General features: G+C 39.5%; 1 protein-coding gene across 13 annotated transcripts in view; it reads right to left on the minus strand.

Moving 5' to 3' along the window:
• Window positions 1-21020: 21020 nt before the first annotated feature.
• The window catches only part of ZMYND11 (zinc finger MYND-type containing 11), a 160685-nt gene continuing 157820 nt past the window's right edge, over window positions 21021-23885 (minus strand). For 7 of the 13 annotated variants that reach the window (XM_023740168.1, XM_023740167.1, XM_023740172.1 and 4 more), the window contains one exon: window positions 21021-23618. In XM_023740168.1, coding sequence (XP_023595936.1) covers window positions 23496-23618 — 123 coding nt within the window. In that variant the 3' untranslated portion in view covers window positions 21021-23495. The remainder of the gene's footprint in view (window positions 23619-23885) is intronic. The other 6 variants (XM_023740174.1, XM_023740176.1, XM_023740175.1 and 3 more) reach the window with 2 other exon arrangements.

Consider the following 23885-nt stretch of genomic DNA (forward strand, 5'->3'; position numbering starts at 1 on the left):
TATCATTTGTTATGATCCACAGAGTCAAATGCCTTTGCATAGTCAATAAACATCTTTCTGGTATTCTCTGCTTTCAGCCATGATCCATCTGACATCAGCAATGATACCCCTCATTTCACATCCTCTTCTAAATCTGGCTTGAATTTCTCGCAGTTCCCTATTGATATACTGCTGTAGCCGCTTTTGAATAATCTTCAGCCAAATTTTACTTGTGATATTAATGATATTGTTCTATAATTTCCACATTCAGTTGGATCACCTTTCTTGGAAAGAGGCATAAATATGGACCTCTTCCAGTTGGTTGGCCAGGGAGATGTCTTCCAAATTTCTTGGCATACACGAGTGAGCACTTCCAGTGCTGCATCTGTTTGAAGAAACATCTCAATTGGTATTCTGTCAATTCCTGGAGACTTATTTTTTGCCAATGCCTTCAGGGCAGCTTGGACCTCTTCCTTCAGTACTATCAATTCCTGATCATATGCTACCTCCTGAAATGGTTAAACATCGACCAATTCTTTTTGGTACAGTGACTCTGTGTATTCCTTCCACCTTCTTTTGATGCTTCCTGCGTCATTTAATATTTTCCCCATAGAATCCTTCAGTATTGCAACTTGAGGCTTGAATTTTTTCTTCAGTTCTTCCAGTATGAGAAATGTCAAGCATGTTCTTCCCTTTTGGTTTTCTAACTCCAGGTCTTTGCACATGTCATTATAATACTTTGTGTTCTCGAGTTATCCTTTGAAATCTTCTGTTCAGCTCTTTTACTTCCTCATTTCTTCCATTTGCTTTAGCTACTCGACATTCAAGAGCAAGTTTCAGAGTCTCTTCTGACATCCGTTTTGGTCTTTCTTTCCTTTTTAATGATCTCTTGCTTTCTTCATATATGATGTCCTTGATGTCATTCCACAACTCCTCTGGTCTTCAGTCATTAGTTTCAAGGCGTCAAATCTATTCTTGAGATGGTCTCTAAATTCAAGTGGGATATACTCAAGGTCGTACTTTGGCTCTCGTGGACTTGTTCTAACTTTCTTTAGCTTCAACTTGAACTTACATATGAGCGATTGATGGTCTGTTCTGCAGTTGGACCTGGCTTTGTTCTGACTGATATTGAGCTTTTCCATTGGCTCTTTCCATAGATGTAGTCAATTTGATTCCTGTGTATTCCATCTGGTGAGGTCCACATATATAGTCACCGTTTATGTTGTTGAAAAAAGGTATTTGTGGTGAAGAAGTCGTTGGTCTTGCAAAATCCTATCATGTGATCTCCAACATCGTTTCTATTACCAAGGCCATATTTTCCAACTACCGATCGTTCTTCTTTGTTTACAACTTTTGCATTCCAATCACCAGTAATTATCAACGCATCCTGATTGCATGTTCGATCAACTTCAGACGGCAGAAGTCAGTAAAAACCTTCAATTTCTTCATCTTTGGCCTTAGTGGTTGGTGTGTAAATTGAATAATAGTCGTATTAACTGGTCTTCCTTGTAGGTGTATAGATATTATCACTGACAGAGTTGTACTTCAGGATAGATCTTGAAATGTTCTTTTTGACGATGAATGCAATGCTATTCCTCTTCAATTTGTCATTCCTGGCATAGTAGACTATATGATTGTTCCAATTCAAAATGGCCAACACCAGTCCATTTCAGCTCACTAACGCCTAGGATATTGATGTTTATGCATTCCATTTCATTTTTGACGATTTCCAATTTTCCTAGATTCATACTTCGTACATTCCACACTCCAATTATTAATGGATGTTTGCAGCTGTTCCTTGTCATTTTGAGTCGTGCCACATCAGCAAATGAAGGTCCCAAAAGCTTGACCTCATCCACATCATTAAGGTCAACTCCACTTTGAGGAGGCAGCTCTTCCTCAGTCATCTTTTGAGTGCATTCCAACCTGAGGGGTTCATCTTCCAGCACTATATCAGACAATGTTCTGTGGCTATTCATAAGGTTTTCTCTAGCTAATTCTTTTCAGAAGTAGACCACCAGGTCCTTCTTCCCAGTCTGTCTTAGTCTGGAAGCTCAGCTGAAAACTGTCTACCATGGGCTACCCTGCTGATATCTGAGTACCAATGGCATAGCTTCCAGCATCACAGCAATACGCAAGCCCCACAGTATGACAAACTGACAGACGTGGGGGGAGGGGGAAGAAGTTAGCAATCAATTGTTTGGTTAATGAACAGAAACTTTATTCAAAGATACCACAGAGAAGCACATTGTTAGCTGTGCAGGCCATTTTATTTATTAATTTACTCCTTGAATGTTCCAAAAAGTATTTCAAGAGGTTTAGAAAAATCCATGAAGTGATAAAGTAGTACAAATTAAAAGTGGGATAAGAGAATAAGGGGCATTACAGATACAGAATGGAGCCAGGTCTATCTAAAGCAAAAGTCAACACCAAAGTGCATGAGCCTGACCAAATACTATCTATCGCATGTTTGGGCAGTACATAATGGAAGGGGAAAATGTTCTCAATTTTTTGCTACAAAGTGGAGGGACTATCATGAGCCACAAAGCTTGATATCATAGGGTAGGTCACCTAGATTGATTTGTCTTGACACCTCTATGCCAGGGTTAAACTTTAAGAAGACTTCAGCTTTCAGGACCTTCTCCCTAGGGCCCACCTAGGCATCCTGCACACCAACACCAGAATAAGAATCTGAACCATTTTAGAACACAGATATGACCAGCAGTGTCCTTCTACAGCTAAATGGTGCCAGGCTGCTTATTTTGTGTATCTTAAAAAAAATATTGAGCACCTGCTATGTGAATCACAGTTTCCTAGGAGTAGAATAGAGGTATAATATAAAGACTTTAAAAAAATAAGCTTTGCTCTTAGCAAAGCATTCATCTATTGGGGTAGAAGGATTTGTACACAAATGATGCAAGGTAATGAACCACCAAGAGGGAGAGGGGTCTGGCTAAGAAAAGGAAAGGGAATGAGCTGAAGATGGAAGTGACTATGGCACTGGAGTTACTACAGAGAAGCCTTTCTAAAACCCTACCAGAGGGTTTTTTTATGAATTCAATTGTGATCCCCAAAAATATGTGTTGTAAATTCTAACCCGTATACTTGTGAATGTAATCCCATTTGAAAACAGGGTTTTATTTGTTATATTAATGAAACAGTTTCAGTGTAGGATGTCTTTAAGCCAATCACTTTCGAGATACAAGAGGAGCAGATTAGGCACAGAAGCAAGGAAGCACAAATGGAGAAAGATTGATGCCACATGGAGATCACCAAGGAATCAAGGAAGAGAAGTTGAAAGAGACAAGGATTTTCCTCCAGAGCAGACAGAGAAAGCCTTCCCCTGAATTCAGACTTTTTGCCTCCTAAACTGTGAGAAAATAAATTTTGTTCGTTGAAGTCACCCACTTGTGGTATTTTTGTTACAGCAGCACTAGGAAACTAGGACAGGTCTTCTGGAACCTCTGAATTCATGCCTACGCTTTCCCATTTTCTCAGGAGTTTAGAAGCATAGACTCTCAGGGGTAAATGTGACCACGGGCTCTATATGAGGCTGAACTTGTTTTTGCAACATCCTGAAGGGTCCTCCAGCCTCTCCACCAGAATCCCAATCCCCACTCTGCCACCAGATACCAGTGACACAGACACAGGGCAAAGGAATCCACAGATCCCTAAAGAACTACAGCTTAGGACACTGCAAATTGTTTACCTTAAAATCAAGGAAGAAGGCTATTTTCTTATAATTGTGAAAAATAGGATATGAACCAAGTATCAGATGAGGCCAAAGAAGTAAGATTTCCTTGTCAAGGTTTTAAAGGGAAAACATATGACCAATGGTTTTAGCTGTGGCCCTTGTTTTTCCCCTGCAAAAACTCCACTGACAATGGCCTGATGTGGCTACAGGTAAATTTGACTCAGTTACCATGTTAAGGATTGGGATCTATTGGGGACTTCATGGGCAAGGTAAAAGTGGTCTTCCTCCTGTCCCAGTACCAATTAATAAAACATTCCTTAGTCTCTTCTCTCTGAGGAACTTCTCAAGTCCTCCGTGGACCAAGTAATCAATAATTCATAGGCTATAGAACTTCACTTCTCTTTCTCAACTTCATGGCCATTTCACTGCTCATTTGACTACTCAGCATGGTGTAGGTAGAAGTGAGTAAAACTTGTAAAACTCAGCTAAGAACTTTGGAAATTATATGTACATTCAAGCAATCTCAATGATACCTGAATATCAATAACACCTTTTATTTGGCCTAAATTCTAATCCTGTCTCATCCACTTGATTATAAATTCCATCAGAGCGAGATTATATCACATTGAGGTCTACTCTGCTCCAGGTTTTAGTCAATATTGTTAAGTGTCATCTTGAAAGTAGTGCCACTTAATTATGATGAGTAGAGGCCAGATACTTACTTTTGAGTTAAAGTACTAAGGTTTTCTATCTATAATTTGGTTTATATTAAGGAAGTAAACCCTTTCCTGAAGTCAGAAAATTCCTAAAAGTATTCCTAAGGGTCCTTTAGAAATTAATTCTTCGATTCTTCCTCTGAATTCATTCTGAAAAGTATTTGTGACTTCCCCTAAGTGAGGAGTTGGGAAGGGGTTCGACTCCTTTGAAGAAAAAGTTTGAGAGTAATTTCCAAGGCCATAAGTCAGTTACAGGAAGGGAAGAAGGGTGGACACTGTAATGTTACCACTGGCTAGGAAAAGACTGAGGCAGGCAAAAACTCATGTTCAATCGAAGACCTTACTTCTCCCAACCCCAGAAGTGCTATCTCCTCAAATTGTAAAAAGGTCTTCTCCTAGGCTCTTGATGCTCAAAATGTGTTCTTCAGACCAGAAACATCTGCTTCAGCTGGAAGCTTGGTAGAAACGCAGACTCTCAGGCCCCACCCCAGATCCACTGAATCATAATTTGCATTTTAGCAAGATCACTTGGTAACTTATATGCACATTAAAGTTTGAAAAGCACTGCCCTAGGCCATGCCCTGGCTGCCCAGGTTGTAGCTATGATGGTGAAGTAAAAAATGTTGCAGTGTTGGATGCTGCAGCAAAGAAGGGACATAGCTGCTGCCCACTCCCTACTTTGCCTGGGGATATTTTTGCAAGGGGCCAGAATGCACCCACTCATCTTGTTGAGTGATCCTTGGCAAGCCACTGACCCATGACTATACTTTCCTTGATCCAGGTGTAAGAGGAAGGCATTACCCCCAGTTTCTGTCCCTCAGCCCCCAGGGTACAACGTTAGATATAGAAAGCTGCACTGAGGGTTATCAGATGAGCTGTCCATTGAGGGCTCAGGTGTTCCCTGCAGAGAGTAAGTAGCTTCAGAAGACTGAGAACCACACATGCTGCTGATTGCATAATCTCTGACCAAATAAAACAAAACAAAACCCGTTGCTGTCAAATCGATTCCGACTCATAGCAACCCTAAAGGACAGAGTAGAACTGCCCCATAGGGTTTCCAAGGATCGGCTGGTAGATTCAAACTGCTGACCTTTTGGTTAGCAGCCATAGCTGTTAACTACTGCATCACCAGGACTCCAATCTCTGACCAGTGCAAAATAAACAGAATTCTCAAATACAAAGGTTTCCCATCCTGAAAGAGTAGTTACTAACTGCTGACATATATATAAGGCTGTATCAAGTTAATACAACCCAGCTGATCACTTCAGGGGGTTTATAAATCTAAATCAAGTAAAAGCATGTTGTCCATATTGTCAGTCACTGTGTTTCCTGCAGATGGAAACGGGCTTCTGAAGATGAGGTTGGATGGTATTAACAGGCTTTAGAGGTTGTTTTGGTCAAGATGAAACCATCATTAGGGCATAGTTTCACCAGGAGAAGGTAACAAGGCACACTGATTATCCTACACCTCGGTGATAGCTTCAGCTTGGGTTAACCCAGACAATTATTAGCCTTCTAAGACAGGGGTGGAAAACTTTTTCTGAAAAAAGGACTAGATAGTAAATGTTTTAGGCTTTGCAGGACATATGGTCTTTGTCACAGTTGCTCAACATCATTTAACAAATATTTGAGCACCCAACTACTGGTAAACCAAAACCAAACCCATTGCAGTTGCGTAGATTCCAACTCATGGCAACCTATAGGACAGAGTAGAACTTCCCCCACAGGGTTTGCAAGGAGTGTCTGGTTGATTTGAACTGCAGACCTTTTGGTTAGCAGTCGAGCTCTTAACCACTGTGCCACCAAGGCTCCAAGTAGTGGTAGTTGCTGGGATAGACCAACCGAACCAAATCCATTGCCATCGAGTCGATTCTCATAGCAACCCTACAGGACAGAGAAGAACTTCCCCCACAGGGTTTGCAAGGCTGTAATCTTTACAGCAGCAGACTGCTACATATTTCTCCTGCGGAACGGCTGGTGGGTTCAAACCACTGACTTTTCGGTTAGCAGCTAAGTGCTTAACCACTGCACCACCAGGGCTCCTTCGTTGGGATATAGTGGTGAAAAAAATCACATGGTTCCTATGCGCTTCTAAGTCCAGCAGAGGTTTAGAGGCAGGAATTATAAGGGAAAGCATTCTACTATTTAAATCAAAGAGACACAGGTTCTAGTCTTGGTTCTGCCACAAAGGGAGAATCACTTAATCTATTCTGTCTATGATATGAAGGGATAAGACTAGATGATCTCAAAGATCTCATCCCCCCCCCGCCCATACCCACTCTATTATGTCTTTAAATTTATCTTCTAATTAAAATATGATTATCACGTTGATGACTAATCCATTTTAAGCACATTTTCCCCTACCCTCGAGAAGCTTACAGTCTAGTGTTAACCTTATTCCTTATAACTTCTCTATCTCCAGTTCCTTATGGAACACCCCTGAGGAGCTAGAACTGCAGAGAGAGGAACTAAATTTTTTATTTCTCAAAGTAATGCCAGGGAATAATTGAAGACACTCTTTGGATTGTTTGGCGCATAGTCATATTTGTGGTTAAAGGTGAATGTGTAATTTCCCTGTCAGGTTAATGGAGCTCTCAGCAGGTTAAGAAGGCAAGAGTAGCATAGGTCCTCTCTCTCTCAGCCAACAGTCTTTCTTCTTTAACTTAGGAGTAAAGGTGCTGGGTGTTCTGTATTGGACAGAATAATCCAGTGCTTTAATTTCCTGAAAACAAGAACACAATCCCCAAAGTACCAGGATTCTTTATAAACATCAAACTTCAGAATTGCTCTAAATTTCTGATTAATAGTCTATCAGCAGAGGCAAGCATATTTGCTATTAGTTTCAAATTCTAACAAATATTTAAGGACATGTAAAGAAGCACTAGGAGTCCCTGGGTGGTGTAAACGTTAAGCACCAGACTACTAACCAAAAGGTTCGTGGTTAAAACCCATGCAGAGACACCTTGGAAGTAAGTCTTGGTGATCTGCTTCTGAAAAGTCACAGTTTTGAAAACCTTATGGAGCCATTCTATTCTGCACACTTGGGGTAGCCATCAGTTGGACTTGACTCCAAAGTGTGACCCTAATACTCCCCAGCATGTTTTCTCCTTTTCAAAATGGGCAACTGAGGGCTTGACATAACTAACACCATGATCAGCCTATAAGTTTCTTCTTTTTCTTTGTCTTCTCCCTTTTGGCATACCTTTGTTAATGGCTTTGTTTTGCGCATACCTTTGTTAATGACTTTATGACTTAGGATCCCCTACAGGAAGATTAGAGCCCAGATGTCAGAGATGTATATCTTTAGCCTGACAAGGAAATGTCCAGTTCCTTATCCATTTAGTATGATAAACAGTCTCTTGTAATAATCTTGGAATGAATAACAACACTTTTAACCTTTGTAAAAATCATAGATAAGCTCTAATGTAAAAATGCCTTTGGGGAGTGAAAAGACAACCTACAGAATGGGAAAAAATTTTTGGCTACGACAAATCCGATCAGCGTCTAATCTCTAAAATCTATAAGATACTGCAAAACCTCAACAGCAAAAAGACAAATAACCCAATTTAAAAATGGGCAAAGGATATGAACAGGCACTTCACCAAAGAAGATATTCAGGTGGCTAGGAGACACATGAAGAAATGCTCACGATCATTAGCCACTAGAGAAATGCAGATCAAAACTACAATGAGATATCATCTTACTCCAACAAGGCTAGCATTAATCCAAAAAACACAAAATAATAAATGCTGGAGAAGTTGTGGAGACACTGGAACACTTATATACTGTTGTTGGGAATGTAAAATGGTACAACCACTTTGGAAATCGATTTGGCACTTCCTTAAAAAGCTAGAAATAGAAGTACCATACGATCCAGCTATTCTGCTCCTTGGAATATATCCTAGAGAAATAAGAGCCGTCACACGAATAGATATTTTCACACCCATGTTCACTGCAGCACTGTTCACAATAGCAAAAAGATGGAAACAACCTAGATGCCCATCAACGGACGAATGGATAAACACATCATGGTATATCCACACACTGGAGTACTATGCAACGATAAAGAACAACGATGAAGCCATGAAACATCTTATAACATGGAGGAATCTGGAGGTCATTATGCTGAGTGAATTTAGTCAGTCACAAAAGGACAAATATTGTATAAGACCACTATTATAAGAACTCAAGAAAAGGTTTAAACACAGAAGAAAACATTCTTTGATGGTTACAAGGGTGGGGAGGGAGGGGGAGGGTCATTTACTAAGTAGATACTAGATAAGAATTATCTTAGGTGAAGGGAAGAACAGCACACATTACAGGGGAAGTCAGCACAACTGGACTAAACCAAAGTTAAGAAGTTTCCTGAATACAATCAAACACTTTGAGGGACAGAGTAGCAGGGGTAGGGGTCTGGGGACCATGCTTTCAGGGGACATCTAGGTCAACTGCCATAACAAAGCTTATTAATAAAATGTTCCTCATCCTACTTTGGTGAATGGTGTCTGGGGCCTTAAAAGCTTGCAAGTGGCCATCTAAGATACTTCAATTGGTCCCAACCACCTGGAGTAAAGGAGAATGAAGAACACCAAAGACACAAGGAAAGTATTAGCCCAAGAGACAGAAAGGGCCACATAAACTAGAGACTTCATCAGCCTGAGACCAGAAGAACTAGATGGTGCATGGCTACCACTGATGACTGCCCTGACAGAGAAGAAGGCAGAGAGTCCCGGCTGGAGCAGGGGAAAGGTGGAGTGCAGAACTCAGGTTCTAGTGGAAAGACCAGACTTGGTGGTCTGGCTGAGACTGGAGGTACCCCAGAGGGCATGGCCCCTGGACTCTCTATCAGCCCAGAACTGGAACAATTTTTGAGGCCAACTCTTCGAACAGGGATTGGACTGTACTGTGGGACATGGAGTGATGCTCATGAAGAGTGTGCCTCTTGGCTCAGGTAGATACAGGAGACTGAACGGGCAGCTTCTGTCCAGGGGTGGGATGGGAAGGCGGAGGGGGTTAGGTTACGAGCTGGTTAAACGGACGTGGGGACTCGGTGGTGGAGGAGAGGAGTGTGCTGTCGCAGTATGGGGAGAGCGATTGGAGTCACATAACAATGTACGTATAAATTTTTGTACAGGAAAAAATAAAAAACTTAAAAAAAAAGGCCTTTTGGGACTCCCTAAGGACAGCCTGTGTTGCTGTTGGGTCCCCAGTCGTGTACATTTCCTGAATTAAAACTTTCTCACTCTTTCTGATTTGGAGTATGTTTCATTAGCTCGACTGCTCCAGGGCACGTAACAAAAGCAACTAACAAGAACAACAAAGAAAAACTTGAGAAGAAGCTACTTAAAAGAACTCTGTGACCCTTTTGTAATGTGGATAATTAAAATCTCTGTTTGATCTGTTGGAATCCCTGGGTGGTGCAAATAGTTAAGTGTTTAACCACTAGCTGAAAGGCTGGCCATTCTAACTCACTTAGAGGCACCTCTGGAGACAGGCCTGGCAATCTGCTTCTGAAAGGTCACAGCCTTGAAAATCCTATGGAGCAGTTCTACTCTACACTCTTGGGGTGCCAAGAGTCAGAATCAACTCCATGGCAACTAACAACAAGGATTTGATCTGTTAAAAGTCAAGTAAAATAGTCAGATACTAACATATTAAATATTTTGTTTAATTATGTAAAATGATGACCTATGGGGGTGGGGATATAATCAAAAGAGACATCTGACCTAAAATAAAATGGCTGAACTAATGCTAAGGCTCAGTGTAACCTCTCACACAGATTCAAATCCTGTTGCTTAGGAACCAACCCTATCATTAAGGAAATGATTTTCTTTGTGGTCAGGCTAAGAATGTGGACACTACATGCCCCGGGGTCTGTAAACAAACCATATCAAAACTCTTTGTTTCAGATCTCCCCAGGAGATCTTATGCTCTGGGCGAGGTAATGTCTAACAATCTGTTCCCCACAATATCTGTTTTGTGACATTTGTGACATTGTTTTGTGACAGTTATGAGACCCCCTCCATGACCACATACCTTGCAATTGTGTCCTTTAGCCAATCAGTGTACTCCAGCTGTATTAATGTAACCAATAATGCTAGAAACCACTTTGCTTTGTCCTGCCTTTGATTGACCTCAATCACTGTAAACCAATCAGAATATTGTGTTTTGTAGTTCCTCCTACAGTACTATAACTATGTGTGATTTGCACTCCCTCCCTTGGATCCCTGAGCTTTATGTGAGGTTTCCACGAACTGTGTTTGAATGATATATTGGCTCCAATAAATCGCTTTGCTTTTACTTTAAAAGTTGGAGAGTCTGTTCTCCACAACAATATCAATAGAAAGATCCTTTTTCCCCATCACCACCCAAGTTCTGAAGCCAGCATATACATTTTTCCCAGCCTGTTCCCTCTTCCAGATTCTTCTGTTAATAAAATTCTCAGCACTGAACCATGGGCTTCAATGGCTCCTTGATGTTCAGAGAATAAGGACAATAAATCACTCCAATAGCACTTAACGAGCTCCTACTATGTTTAAAACATTTAACTTGGGATGGGACTGGGATCTGAGGGGGCAAAAAGTTAGCAAGGATACAGGCACTAACAACCTAGTTATGGAAATAAAACATACATCCACAAGAAATGAACTTTCACATTATTTAGTAATATGAAGGTGTTTAAGGCCTCTCAGGTTAGGAATGACATTATCAGGGAAGGAGAAAAATGTTATTTTTACCTGATGTTAACATCTCACAATTTAGTGCCTGGACTATTACATACCTGTTGCGGTGGAGTTGATCCCGACTCATAGTGACCATACGGGACAGAATAGAATTGTCCCATAGGGTTTCCAAGACTATAATCTTTATGGAAGGAGACCGCCACATCTTTCTCCTGTGGAGTGGCTGATGGGTTCAAACCACATCACTGTGCCACCAGGGCTCCTTGTCCTGGGCTATTAGGAAAGTCAAAATCATTGATTTTTTTTTTTTTTAATTTAATGTTTTGAATAGGCAATCCAATCACATAGTTGAAATATGGAGACTATATGAAGAGGTATTCATTGAGAAGACATGTTCCCAGTCTTGCTCCTGTCCACCCATTCCCCATAGCCAACAATAGATGACCATTTTTACTAGTTGCTGGTTTATCTTTTCAGTGTGTGAATGTTTTATGCATATAAAAGTAATTATGAATACATATTCTTACCCCTCCGGTCCATTCTAACGAAAAAGTAGTATACTATATACTGTTCTGCAACTTGCTTTCTTTAAAGTTTAATTTATCTTGGAGATCTATTTTTTTTTTTTTTTAATAGTATTCCATTGTTTGGGAGCATCATTAAAAAATAAAAATCTAAAAAAAAAAAAAAAACAGTTGCTGGCCAGTGGATTCCGACTCATAGCGACCCTATAGGACAGAGCAGAACTGCCCTATAAGGTTTCCAAGGAGAAGCTGGTGGATTCAAAATGCCAACCTTTTGGTTAGCAGCCAAGCTCTTAACCACTGCACCAGGAGGAAGCAGCACAGTGCTTGTTAATGGACACTTGGTTTTTTCCAATCAGCTCTTGTTATTACAAACAGTTCATCTCATATGTGGGCAAGTACATCTGATGGATACATTGCCAGAAGTGGGATTAGTGAGCCAAAAGGTAAAGGCACCTGTAATTTCGATAGACATTGGCAGAGGACACTCCATAGTGGTTGGATCATCGTGTACTCTCACCAGTACCATTTCACGAAGAGAAAATGTTGCTGTTTGCCAATATGATATGTGAGAAATAAATAGTATTGGTAGTTTTAATTTGCATTTCTCTTATTTAAAAATTTTAAATATAAGTTAAATATTTTAAAAGTCCATTTGTAGTTCTCTTTCTGTGAACTGTGATTTAGGAAATAATATTGCAATCATTATTCCCTGTCCTTGAGCATAGAGAATGTGACCCAGCTGGAGCTGGGCACACAAGGACTCACAAGGACACATCAACTGGGCCCTGAGGTATAAACACAATAGCTAGGATAATCTTGGAAAATATCTTCTAGGGAATCTTTCACATAAGCCAGTCAAACAGAAGACAAAAGACTTTTCACTTTTTATCTTTTTCTATTAGCATTTAGTGAATAGAAAATTTGTTGGACCAATGAAAACCCACCTGACTGTAGTTACTGAAACCTATACTATTGATTGTTAAGAAAGACAATTCAAAATGTAGATCACAGTTTCTAGCCAATCTGTGAAAAGGTGAAGCTTTCAATGTGTTTGCCCATTTGTAATGTTAATATGTACTGATGACTCTGTAATGTTCCTTGGACTGGAGCAGACATGGCTTTAGCAGCATGCTTGTCCGTTTTCCCACTCTTGTCTACTCTGTAATATTTCCTTGGACTCGGGCAGACATAGCTCTGGCAGCATGGTTATCTGCTTCCTACTTTTGCCTTTTTGACTATATGCTGAGTAAAACTTTCCTTTTGCTTTACCAAACAATGCGATGTTTTTACCCTACAACAACTGTTTGTTCATGTCCCTTGATCTTGAACTTGTTGAACTTGTCAGGAAATATTGTGAAATATTTCTAAATTAAAAAAAAAATAGTGGATGTCCTGTCTGGATCACTCTTCCCAGTTATCTCTGGTCTTTATTTTCTTTGAGCTATTTTACAACTCTGTAAACTGTAGAAAACTGATAGACATGCAAATTATTCTTGAGCATAGAAATGCAAATTAGTGTGTCCCATGGATACAACTGATAATTGCCCTGTGAATAGAACTGTCTCGCGCCTATTTGTAAATTCATTTCAGAATTCCTTATTTTCCATATATGTGTTGTTCTTGGAATTCTCCTTGATCCAATTGTAACATCTTACTGGTTCCCTCATTAATAAATAAAATCTTTGACACGTTTATTTTATATCAGTGTGAGAGTCATGATTAGATCCTATTTTAAAAATTATGTTTTTTAAATTGTGGTAAAATATATAACAAAACATGCCAATGAAACAATTTTTACATGTACAATTCAGTGATATTGACTACATGTTCATGTTGTGTAACTTAAAATGATCCTTTAAGAGACCTTTTCTTCTTGATGGCTATGAACTCTGTTTATCAAGGAGGTTAGCCCTTTATCTGTGAAAAGCTGAAAATGTTTTTTCTGACTTTTTGTCACTTTTTTTTTTCTCACTATTTTGCCACACAAAAGTTTTTGTTTTTTTTAATGTAGTTGAACTTATACAACTTTTATGGCTTCTGGAGTTTGAACACACAGTATTTTTAACCCACATTATTTCTACTGCTCAGTTTTATATTTGTTTGTTTTCGTTTTCTGTTTTTTTAACTAAGCACTGAGAGATAGTCATCTGATAACCAGTTTGTTGTCATTGAGTATTAATGGAGGCTTGACTTAGGCATGTTGTAGAAAAACCAAGCCCTTTGCCATATTGTATTACTTGATAATACAAGACCAGGGAAGATTCTGCGTTGAATTTTGATTGTGCTTAACCATATATATATATATGTATATATACGATATATATATGTATATATACGTATATATACATACACACACACACACACACACACACATATACATATATATATTGTATATATATACGGAGCCCTAGTGGCACAGTGTTTAAGAGCTTGGCTGTTAACCAAAAAGATCTGCAGTGGGAATCCACTAGCGGCTCCTTGGAAACCCTATGGGGCAGTTCTACTCCGTTCTATACGGTCGCTATGAGTCGGATATTTTGGAAAGATGAAATAAGAATATTTATGCCAGGCCAACTTCAAGACTCCCACCCTTCTTTCTCTCCCCTCATCCCTTCTCCTGAGTACCTCTTTTCCAAACTCACTTCCTGGCAGGTCAGGAAGAGGACCGGCGCGTGACCAGGCCTGCCTGAGAAGGTCAAGTTACTTGGGCAGCGCCAACAAGCCCCCCAGACCCTCCTATGAGAAGCGAGAGGCAGAGAGGTGAGGGAGGCTGCCGGCGGCGTCGAACTCCAGCAAACAGGCACCGGAAGTGCTTGGGCGCCTTCGGAAGCGCCAGGTGGCTCTGGGCAGAGCAGGCCTGGGAGGCAGAAAGGACACGGAGGCTGAGGTGGAGACCTGGCCTGGCCGCAGGGCACCCTGCCGGGGAGCCCTGGTGCGCTCGGGCGGCCTCCGCGGGCGAGGAGGAGGTGGCCGAGGCTTTGGGAGCGTCTCAGCTATGGAAGACCCTGGTGAGTATCCGGGTGACACTGCAGGGGCTGAGCCTGGCTCAGGAGTTGCCAGTTGCTCTGAGGAGGGTGAGAGAGAGGCTCTTGCCTTTGGTTGTTGACTCAAGGGCCGCCTGGGCCTGGCGGGTAGTCAGGCGAGCGTGGGCCTTTGTCCGTCCCCAGCACTCAGGCCGGGCCGGGTGTTCTATTCAAGCCTGCAGTGTTTTGCCTGAAATCCCCAGAGTTAGTTGATTTTCTTGGTGGCTACGAGTGCGGGAGAGACTGAATTCCTCGTTAGGGATGAACCGCTTTATCTAGACCAAGCAGCTGCCATGAGCAATCCTGGCCGACTGGCTTAAGGAGATTGAAGGCAGCTGGCCATGGGGAAGTACAGGCACCGGCAACAGTCCCCGCGGAGGGCCCGGTGGGGGCGGGGGGAGTGACGTGGACCTTCGTCCCCAGCTCGAGGAGGGTGTTGTTAAACACCCTGTGTGGGACTCAGTGGACAATGCAGTATGACTCATTCTTTAAGACTCTGAAAGGCTTACTCCAGACTCTTGTAAAATCCAAATAAAAGTGCTTGGAAATTATAACAAGAGCTCTGACTCTTTGGCCTCAAATTTGAACACAAATTGCAAAATTTATAAGGGAGGCAAATCAACCCAAAAATGTATGGTCCTCAGCCACACATCTCTCACTCTGCAGTTACCTGATATTAAGCTGTCAGAATTCATAAACCAAAACCAAAACCAAAACCAAACCCTTTGCCATCAGGTCACTTCCGACTCACAGCGACCCTGTAGGGCAGAGTAGAACAGCCCCATAGGGTTTCAGTCTGTAAACCTTTACCGAAGCTGACTGCTACATCTTTCTCCCGTAGAGCGGCTAGTGGAACTGCTCGCCTTTCGGGTTATCAGCCAAGCGCTTAACCATTGTACCCTCAGGGCTCCTTAGAATTCATAAAAACTGTATAAATTCAGAACTTAATGTTTCTTTGTCTTTTATGGCCTTAGGCTATTGTCCTCTTTAAAATGAGATATAAGAGTGGATTGGCACTCTTTTTAAACTTATTCTACTTTCTGGTTACACTTTATTTAAAAAAAAAAATTTAAGGGAATAGAGGAGTCCCTGGGTGGCACAAAACAGTTAAGCCCTTGACTACTAATCAAAAGGCCTGGCTATCTGCTTCCTAAAGCCCATAGCCTTGAAAACTCTCTGGAGCACAGTTCTAGTGTGCAACACATAGGGTTGCCATGAGTCAAAATCAACTCTTCAGCAACTGATGAGGTTTGGTTTCCAAGGGAACAGAGAGGCTGGCACACACACACATATACATGCGTATTCATGTTTGTACATAAATATGTAAATTCACATTTAAAAAATATATGTAAGAAGTGAATTCGACCTTTCTCAAATGCCAATGTAGTACTACCTGCTTATGTTGGAAGAATACGTAAACTGAGGCCAGGATTGCCTCTGAGCAGAGGAAATAAATGGCTGGGATATTTTCACTACGTAACTGTTTCTACCCTTTGAATTTTCTATTAATTTAAAAACTAAATAAAAGATAATTTTTTAAAAATCCCAGTGTTGTAGAAGATTTGCAGCTCTGGTTACTCTCTAGTAGCCTTTCTTGTTAGATTGTGAATGTGTTCTTCTCCTTGGCCTAAACATACTTTCCCTTAAACTCTTTTTCTTCTCCCTTTTGGTTTGAATCCAGCCAGGGGCACCTCTGAAGAAAGGATTGGCAATCTGTTTCAGAAAGATCACAGTCATTGAAAGCCATATGGAGTACAGTTCTACTCTGAAACACATGGGGTCGCCATGAATTGGAATTGACTCAAAGGCAGTGGGTTAGGTTTTGATTTTCACCATCAAACTTCTCAAGAGAATAGTCTTCTATAATTTCTTGTCATCATCTTGTCTCCTGTAGTTACGTGACCAGTTATCCCCTGGTTATTCTCTCATGGTATCTCTCTTATTCCCAAGAGCCTGTGTTAGCTTACTTAGCCTATAAGCGTGTCAAATCTCTCATTGCTTAAAAAAAATTACTGTCCCATAACTCTTAACCCCACAGACTTCTCCAGCTAACACGTATGCTTTTTTTTTAATAACTTTCCTCCCTGATTTTAAAAATGATTGTGTTCATCTTAAAAATATAAAGAAGAAAAAATGAATCATCCACAGTGAATGTTGGCTCTTCTGTCTGGACTTCCTTTCTTCTTTCTTCTCCAGCTAACTCCTGCTCATCATGGAAGTTTTTTAAGCCTTCCCTAATTCTTTCCCCTCTGACTTTTTGCTTGCTTACATGCTCTCTCTCTCTATCCTATCTAACCTGTAGTCCTGTATTTATTTCTTCTGGTTTGTAACTAGAAATTTATATTTATTTGATTGACTCCCTCACTAGAATGAAAGCTTCCTGGAAGAAATAAGTGTATGTGTTCTCATTATTGTATACTCAGCATCTAACACAGTGCTTGGCACATAGTAGGAGCACAATGAATGAATGAAGCTTACCACTGTGTCCTGTGAATTTCCTAGCGTTCTGTACCTTCAATTATTATATTCTGCCTTGTTCCTGGAGGGCAGGGACTATTTCTTATCATTGCATCATTGCAAGACTTTATTAAGCCACCTTAATAGGCAAGGGACTGTAGAAATGGGAACAAGATGTTATTAACAAGGTATATAATTTTGAGCAAAGTCACTTAACCCCTCTGGGTCTCTGCTTTCTCTCCAGTTTGAAGTTAAGGAGTTGTACTAGATGAGCATTTTCAAACTGCCCTGTAGAGCCATAAGGATTCTTAGGATCCCTCTCCTAGGCTACCAAATTGAAATGTCAGCTTGGAACTTGTTGACTGCATGGTTTCTAAGCTCGCAAATCTGACGCTCTGAAACAGACCAAGATTCTATCCTCAAGGAGCTTGTACTCAAATTCTGGCAAGAACTGAATAATTTTTTTTTGTCAACTCCTTGATACAAAGTTGTTATTATTAGCTGCTGTCCAGTTGGCCCCTGACTTGCGGCAACCCCATGTGTTACAGAATAGAATTGCTCCAAAGGATTTTCTTTACAGAAGCAGATCACCAGGGCTTTCTTCTGTGGAACTGCTGGGTGTGTTCGAACTGCCAATCTTTTGGTTAGCAACTGATTGCAAACCACTTGTGCTAGCCAGGTTCCCTCTGATACATATTTATTGAATGAATATCAACTATATGTAAGATGCTGATGATGTTGTGTGCTGTCAAGTAAATTCCGACTCACAGCAACCCTATCAAACAGAGTAGAACTGCCTGATAGGGTTTCCTAGACTGAAATCTTCATGGGAGCAGATCTTTTCTCCTGGGGAGCCACTGGATTGGTTTGAACGAGACCTTTTGGTTACCAGCTGAGTGCTTAACTATTGTGCCACCAGGGCTCCTTTTGGTGCTGATAGGGACATGACTTTGGCGAAGACAAACCTCTTGTGAAGGTAGCCATTAGCCATATGTGGCTATGGAGCATGGAGCACTTGAAATGTGGCTAGTCTGAATTAAGATGTGCTGTAAGTGTAAAGGAAACCCTGGTGGCATAGTGGTTAAGTGCTATGGCTGCAAACCAAAAGGTTGGCAGTTCGAATCCACCAGGTGCTCCTTGGAAACTCTATGGGGCAGTTCTATTCTGTCCTATAGGGTCGCTATGAGTCAGAATCAACTTGATGGCAACGGGTTTGGTTTTTTTGGTTTTGGTTAAGTGTAAAATACACACTGGATTCTGAAGACTTAATACAAAAAAGTGTAAAATATATCATTAATAATTTTTATCTACATATTGAAATAATATTTTTGATGTTAGGTTAAGTAAAATCATTAAAATTAATTTCACCTGTTGCTTTTTTTTTAATGTGGCCATTAGAAAATTTGGAGTCCCTGAGTGGCACGAATGGTTAAGTGCTCAGCTACTATCCAAAAGGCTGGGGGTTTGAATCCACCCAGAGGTGTCTTAGAATGAAGGCTTCCGAAAGATCACAGCCATTGACAACCCTACGGAGTGTAGTTCTACTCTGACACACGTGGGCTTGTCATGAGTCAGAAAAGACTCAATAGCAACTGGTTTGGTTTTTAATTAGAAAATTTTAAATTACATACATGCCTTGCATTGTATATTTTTATTTGACAGCTCTGCTTTATGAGGTGTATAATTTAGTACAGTAATATTCAGCGTTTATGAAGTTACATACTTTTAAAGACATTGTCTCTTAAGTGTGGTCCCCAAACCAGCAGAATGGGTATTACTTGGAAGGTTATTAGAAAAAGCAGAATAGGAGCCCCACCCCAGACCTACTAAATCAGATTCTGCATTTTAAATACATCCCCAGGTGATCTGTGTGCACACAAAAACTTGAGAGGCTCTGATCTAGATTACGGTAACAGGACCCCACTTGTCTCCCTACCCATCATACTTTTTTTTTTTAACCTCTCCAGTCCGATTGGACCAGGGATTCTTAACCTGAGGGACCTAGATCCTTTGGGACTTGGAGGTCTACAGATGGGCCTTAGCAATCTGTAGAATCCTAAAATGTTATGCAAGCTGTTTTATATATCTGTATGTGCATTTTTCAGGAAAGGGGACATTGCATTTATCATGTTATTAAAGCAGTTCTGAAAGTATGGCATCAGCATCACCTAGGAAATTGTTAGCAAAGCAAATCCTCTACTGAATCGGAAACTCTGGTGGGGGGGGGGCAGCAGTCGCCTTCAGGTGATTCTGATGTTGCAAAAGTTTGAGAATTTCTGAATTAGATACTGAAGGCAAAGAAAAGGGAGAAACCACTTATTGCATTATGGTCTTATCTGGGTGACTAAGCTTGTGATGCTGCCTGGATTAGTTGGAGAATACATTTGATTTTGATATACTGGCATATGAGTTAAGAAAATGGGCTTTGTAGTCAGACCTGACTTTGAGACTCAGCTCTGTCACTTATCAGTTGGGTCGGTCTGGGCAAGTTATTTAATCTTTCTAAACCTGTTTATCCTATCTAAACCTATTCTGTCTGAAGCAGCGAAACCTAGGCTATTGCTTTGCTATGCTAATTGAAAATTATTCCTTCTTGTTTATTAAAAGAAGACCTTTTCCACACACGTATCCTATTTCAAGATGTTTTCAATACTGGAAAGTTGCAAACTGCATTTCTTTTATTCCCTAATCCACTTCACTAATTTGAACTAGTCTGCCCCCAGTTAAAGAAGCTATATTCACTTTGACTTAATCACTTTACTGCATCTCTCTAGATAACCACCTTTTGTTTCATTTGAGTAACGACTGTTTTTAGTGATAGTCACATAGATTTTTTTTTATACTTATTTATCAGTTTAAATATTTTTAATTTAAAAAGCTGTTTTAGAACACAATTCTGAATAAGGTTCGGAATTAGTTGTTTCATAGAGTGATTTTTAAAATGAGAACCAGCAAATCTGTTGCTTAGAAAAATGGATCTAGCAAAACAAAGACGAAATGAGGATGATTAGAATGGTGCTACTACTATGGTTGGAAACTTTAGAATCCTACAGTAATTGGACTTCAGTATTCAGACCTAGGGAACCCTCGTGCACAGTGGTTAAGAGCTCGACTGCTAACTGAAAGCTCAGCAGTTCGAATCCACTAGCCGCTACGTAGAAACTCTATGGGGCAGTTTTACTGTGTCCTGTAGGGTCACTATGAGTCGAAATCAACTCAATGGCAACGGGTATTCAGACCTAAACTCTGACTGCAATGGCTATTTGCCTATAGGACATGAATGATGAAAATTACAGACAGCACCAAGTAAGGCCCACAGTTAACTTTTTAACTTTTTTTTTTTTTTAATGCTTGGGCTCTGGCATTAAAACCTGGGATTGGTAAACTAAAGCCTAAATACAGCTAGCCTAAGAAAAAGGTAATTCTTTGTATAGCTCACACATACTAACAGATTTTCAAAGTATGCTTTTCAGAACGCCTACAAGGGCCTTTTGGGAGTGGGGGTAGCTAGGGATGGAGAAACTGAGGAATGGGTAGGCCGCTCCAGAGCCGGCATTCCAGAGAGCCCACTGGATTGACATGTTCTGGGACTGAAGTTCCCTTTAAACTGGGATCTGAGTATGGTCCAATAAATGGCATAAATATATACATACTTGCATAAGCCACACTTAATTTTTCAGTTCTGTAACAGAATTTCTGTAATATAAGCATGACTATTCTCTAATAGAAATCACTATGTTCCAGTTTCTTAATTTAGTTTGGCAGGTATCTCATATTTGCATCTAAGTGGTATTCACTGGCATACCAACAAGTAAATAAAAAAGCAGGGTAAGCCTCAGCTGGTTTCCAATTAAGACTTTCCTCAGTACTCAACAGTGCAGAAGCCAGGCAGACTTTCTTATAGGTATATTTAACCTCTGAATAATCAAAAGATGGCAGTGCATCAGTTCTTCATGCTGATATGCAGTAATCATTAATATGCAATTGATATGCAATAATCATTCTCTCATTTTTAAATCATGATACAGTCTTTTTGAGAACTAATTATAGTGAATTCAATTTAAATAAATGTTTAAGTGAATGAATTATACTTAGCACATTGATTTTATACAAAAGTAAATAGTCACCAATACCCAAAGTATATGATCAACATTTAGCTACAGTTGTGTTTGGTCTGGTATAGAGGACTGGGCTAAATTAACAATTTATTAAAGCCAGTTTTTTTTTTTAAATACATTTATTTACCAATGTTAACACATTAAGTGAATCTATATATTGCTAGTCAGAGCAGCTTACAAAATGCCAGAATGCATCATAGAACTGGACAGCCACAATGAGTAATTACAATGTGCATAGTGGCTAAGCTCAACACCTTAATATAGCTTTATGATTTGCAGAAATTTTTTAATAATGAGTCCTAAAACAATTGTAATTTTACCTAAAACTTTTACAAAACCAGGCCACAATCTCTTTTAATTTTGTTTTTTTTTGTTTTTTTAACACACAGTTTTCACGCTGTAGGAACTTGGAAATGTGCAACCGTGTCAACAGAGACAAAAAAGCCAAAGTAACACGAATCTTACTTTCATGCAGCTATCAGTTAAGTATTACATACTCTGGAATGATTTTACACCAAAAATATTTCCACAATAACTTGCTCTCATAGGGGTGGATCGAAGTTTTAAAACTTGAAAAACAATCAAAGAAGGTTAACTTCTGTTGGTTATAATGTATTATTATTCAATCAGTACCACAACAGTGTGGCAACATGATTAATTACACAGCAACAAGGAGTGGATAATCATTCCGAGTTACTGCATAATTTAAGTATATCATTTGAAATCGGCTACCATGTCATTATTACAAAATATTGTGCACCATTTGGCAGTAGCTTGTCAATTAACTTGTGTCACCACCATCTGCAAAAGTATCGGGATTGGATAGATGATTATTTCACAGAAGACTTAGTTACATTTTTAGAGTGACCCTGACAAACCTAGAGAAAACTTTTTTAAAGGCTTTTCTCCTGATTCTTTCACTTCCATTGTGTGTAATTGCTTTAATAAATATCAAAGATCTAAATAAATATTTACAAATTATTTCTGTAACCTCAAAAAATAACTAAATGATAAATGGGAATTTGACTTGGTCGAAGATCAGTCAGCCTTTGAAAAAACATAAATTGTGAGATATTTTTTAAAAAAAGTAATTTAACTTTTCCTGGCTGTATTTTATATATCTATGTATATTAAAAAAATCATTATTCAACTATCGATCCATTCCTATTGGTAATGCTTCTTAATCCAGACATTCCGCAAAATACAGACTTTTTACAAATCACGGCATCTTTAATACAAGAAAATTAACATGCATTATTCTTCATTCTGTGTACAGTGATGGAATTCATTAATAGGCAATGACCCATTACTACAAACATAACGGCTTCTGTGAAACTTAAGTGCTTTCTTTCCTTTTAGTATTAACTTACAATATACTAGGTGACACCAGATAATAGGCAGTCAGATGATATTGGGGGGCAGGGGGAGAAGGGAAGCATTAAAGAAATTTGAATACCTCATCTATAATTTCACGTATGGATAAAGGTAGTTTTTGGCTTTTTATTTTATTTTTGTTGTCTATTTTGTTACAAGCACTCATGTTAGGACAAAGATGAAATGTGCAAACTTTAAAATTTAAATATTCATTTTCTCTAAGATCCAGCTCAGTAAAAGATTACCCCAGTTCCCTGCAATTTTAAACTACAAGATCAAAGCTAATAATTTGTTATAAAAGTTATATATTGAAAAGAAATAATGAAAAACACAATTGGGAAATATTTAAGAAAAAATATGCAGGACTAGCACCTGCTGTGTCAACCCTGTTCCCTAAATTCAATCATATACCCACTGGCATAACCAATAGATAATGCCTTTAAACAGTAAATTAAGCTGAACAAAACCAGCTCAACAAGGTTAAGAAATAAATGTTACATCAAGGTAGTATGTTTTATTTCTGAAACAGTTCTGTAGTTCTTACATTCAGATCTATTTTAAATGTTTCTTTGTTACACTCACTTGTATTCACCTGTTGTTTTTTTTAAAGATCCTTTGTTTAAAGGTTAAAATCTCTGTAAAACCTAAAAATGTTTTAAAATTTGCTGAAAACGCAACAAATCCTCAATTAACATTTATTTAAAATAATACCCTCCACTGATGTTACTTTTACCTCCTGAAAAACTCTGGAGGAGCATTAACAAAAGAGTTAAACTACTGTGCAAAATTTCTTCAAGAAAAGTGTTTAAAGGCTGGTGCAAAATGGGAAGCAAATTCTAAACAATTTTGGCTTCTTGGAAACAAAAACCGCTGTGTCTGAGAATAGTAATCATTGGGGATGATTCTCCAGGAAGAATACAGCTTTCATCTTTTTCGGCGACAGGTACGTTTGTGTTCGGCATGCCAGTGCTCCTGCTGACACTTGATTGAGCAGTATGATGTGTTCCAACAACAGTGGTACATGGCTTCCTCTTCACAGTTGTAGCACTATAGACAGCAAACAGTGAGGAAGTTTCACGATTTGGGATTGAATGTCAGAGAAAGTGGTTAAAATTGTAGACTTTTGAAGTCATGCTTTTAAAAATACTATTAAGATTGTAACATTTCTGATTCAACCTTAAACTAGAATCACCAAGAACATTAGAATATGTTTTATATATTGAGCAGAATGAAAAGGAAAAAATGACGGGAATGACTAAAGCTGGAGCATGTATTCAGTTACCAGCAAATTCTAGTTTACCTATACTGCCAGTT

This window comes from Trichechus manatus, unplaced genomic scaffold (assembly GCF_000243295.1).
Source record: "Trichechus manatus latirostris isolate Lorelei unplaced genomic scaffold, TriManLat1.0 scaffold00149, whole genome shotgun sequence".
Lineage (NCBI taxonomy): Eukaryota > Metazoa > Chordata > Mammalia > Sirenia > Trichechidae > Trichechus > Trichechus manatus.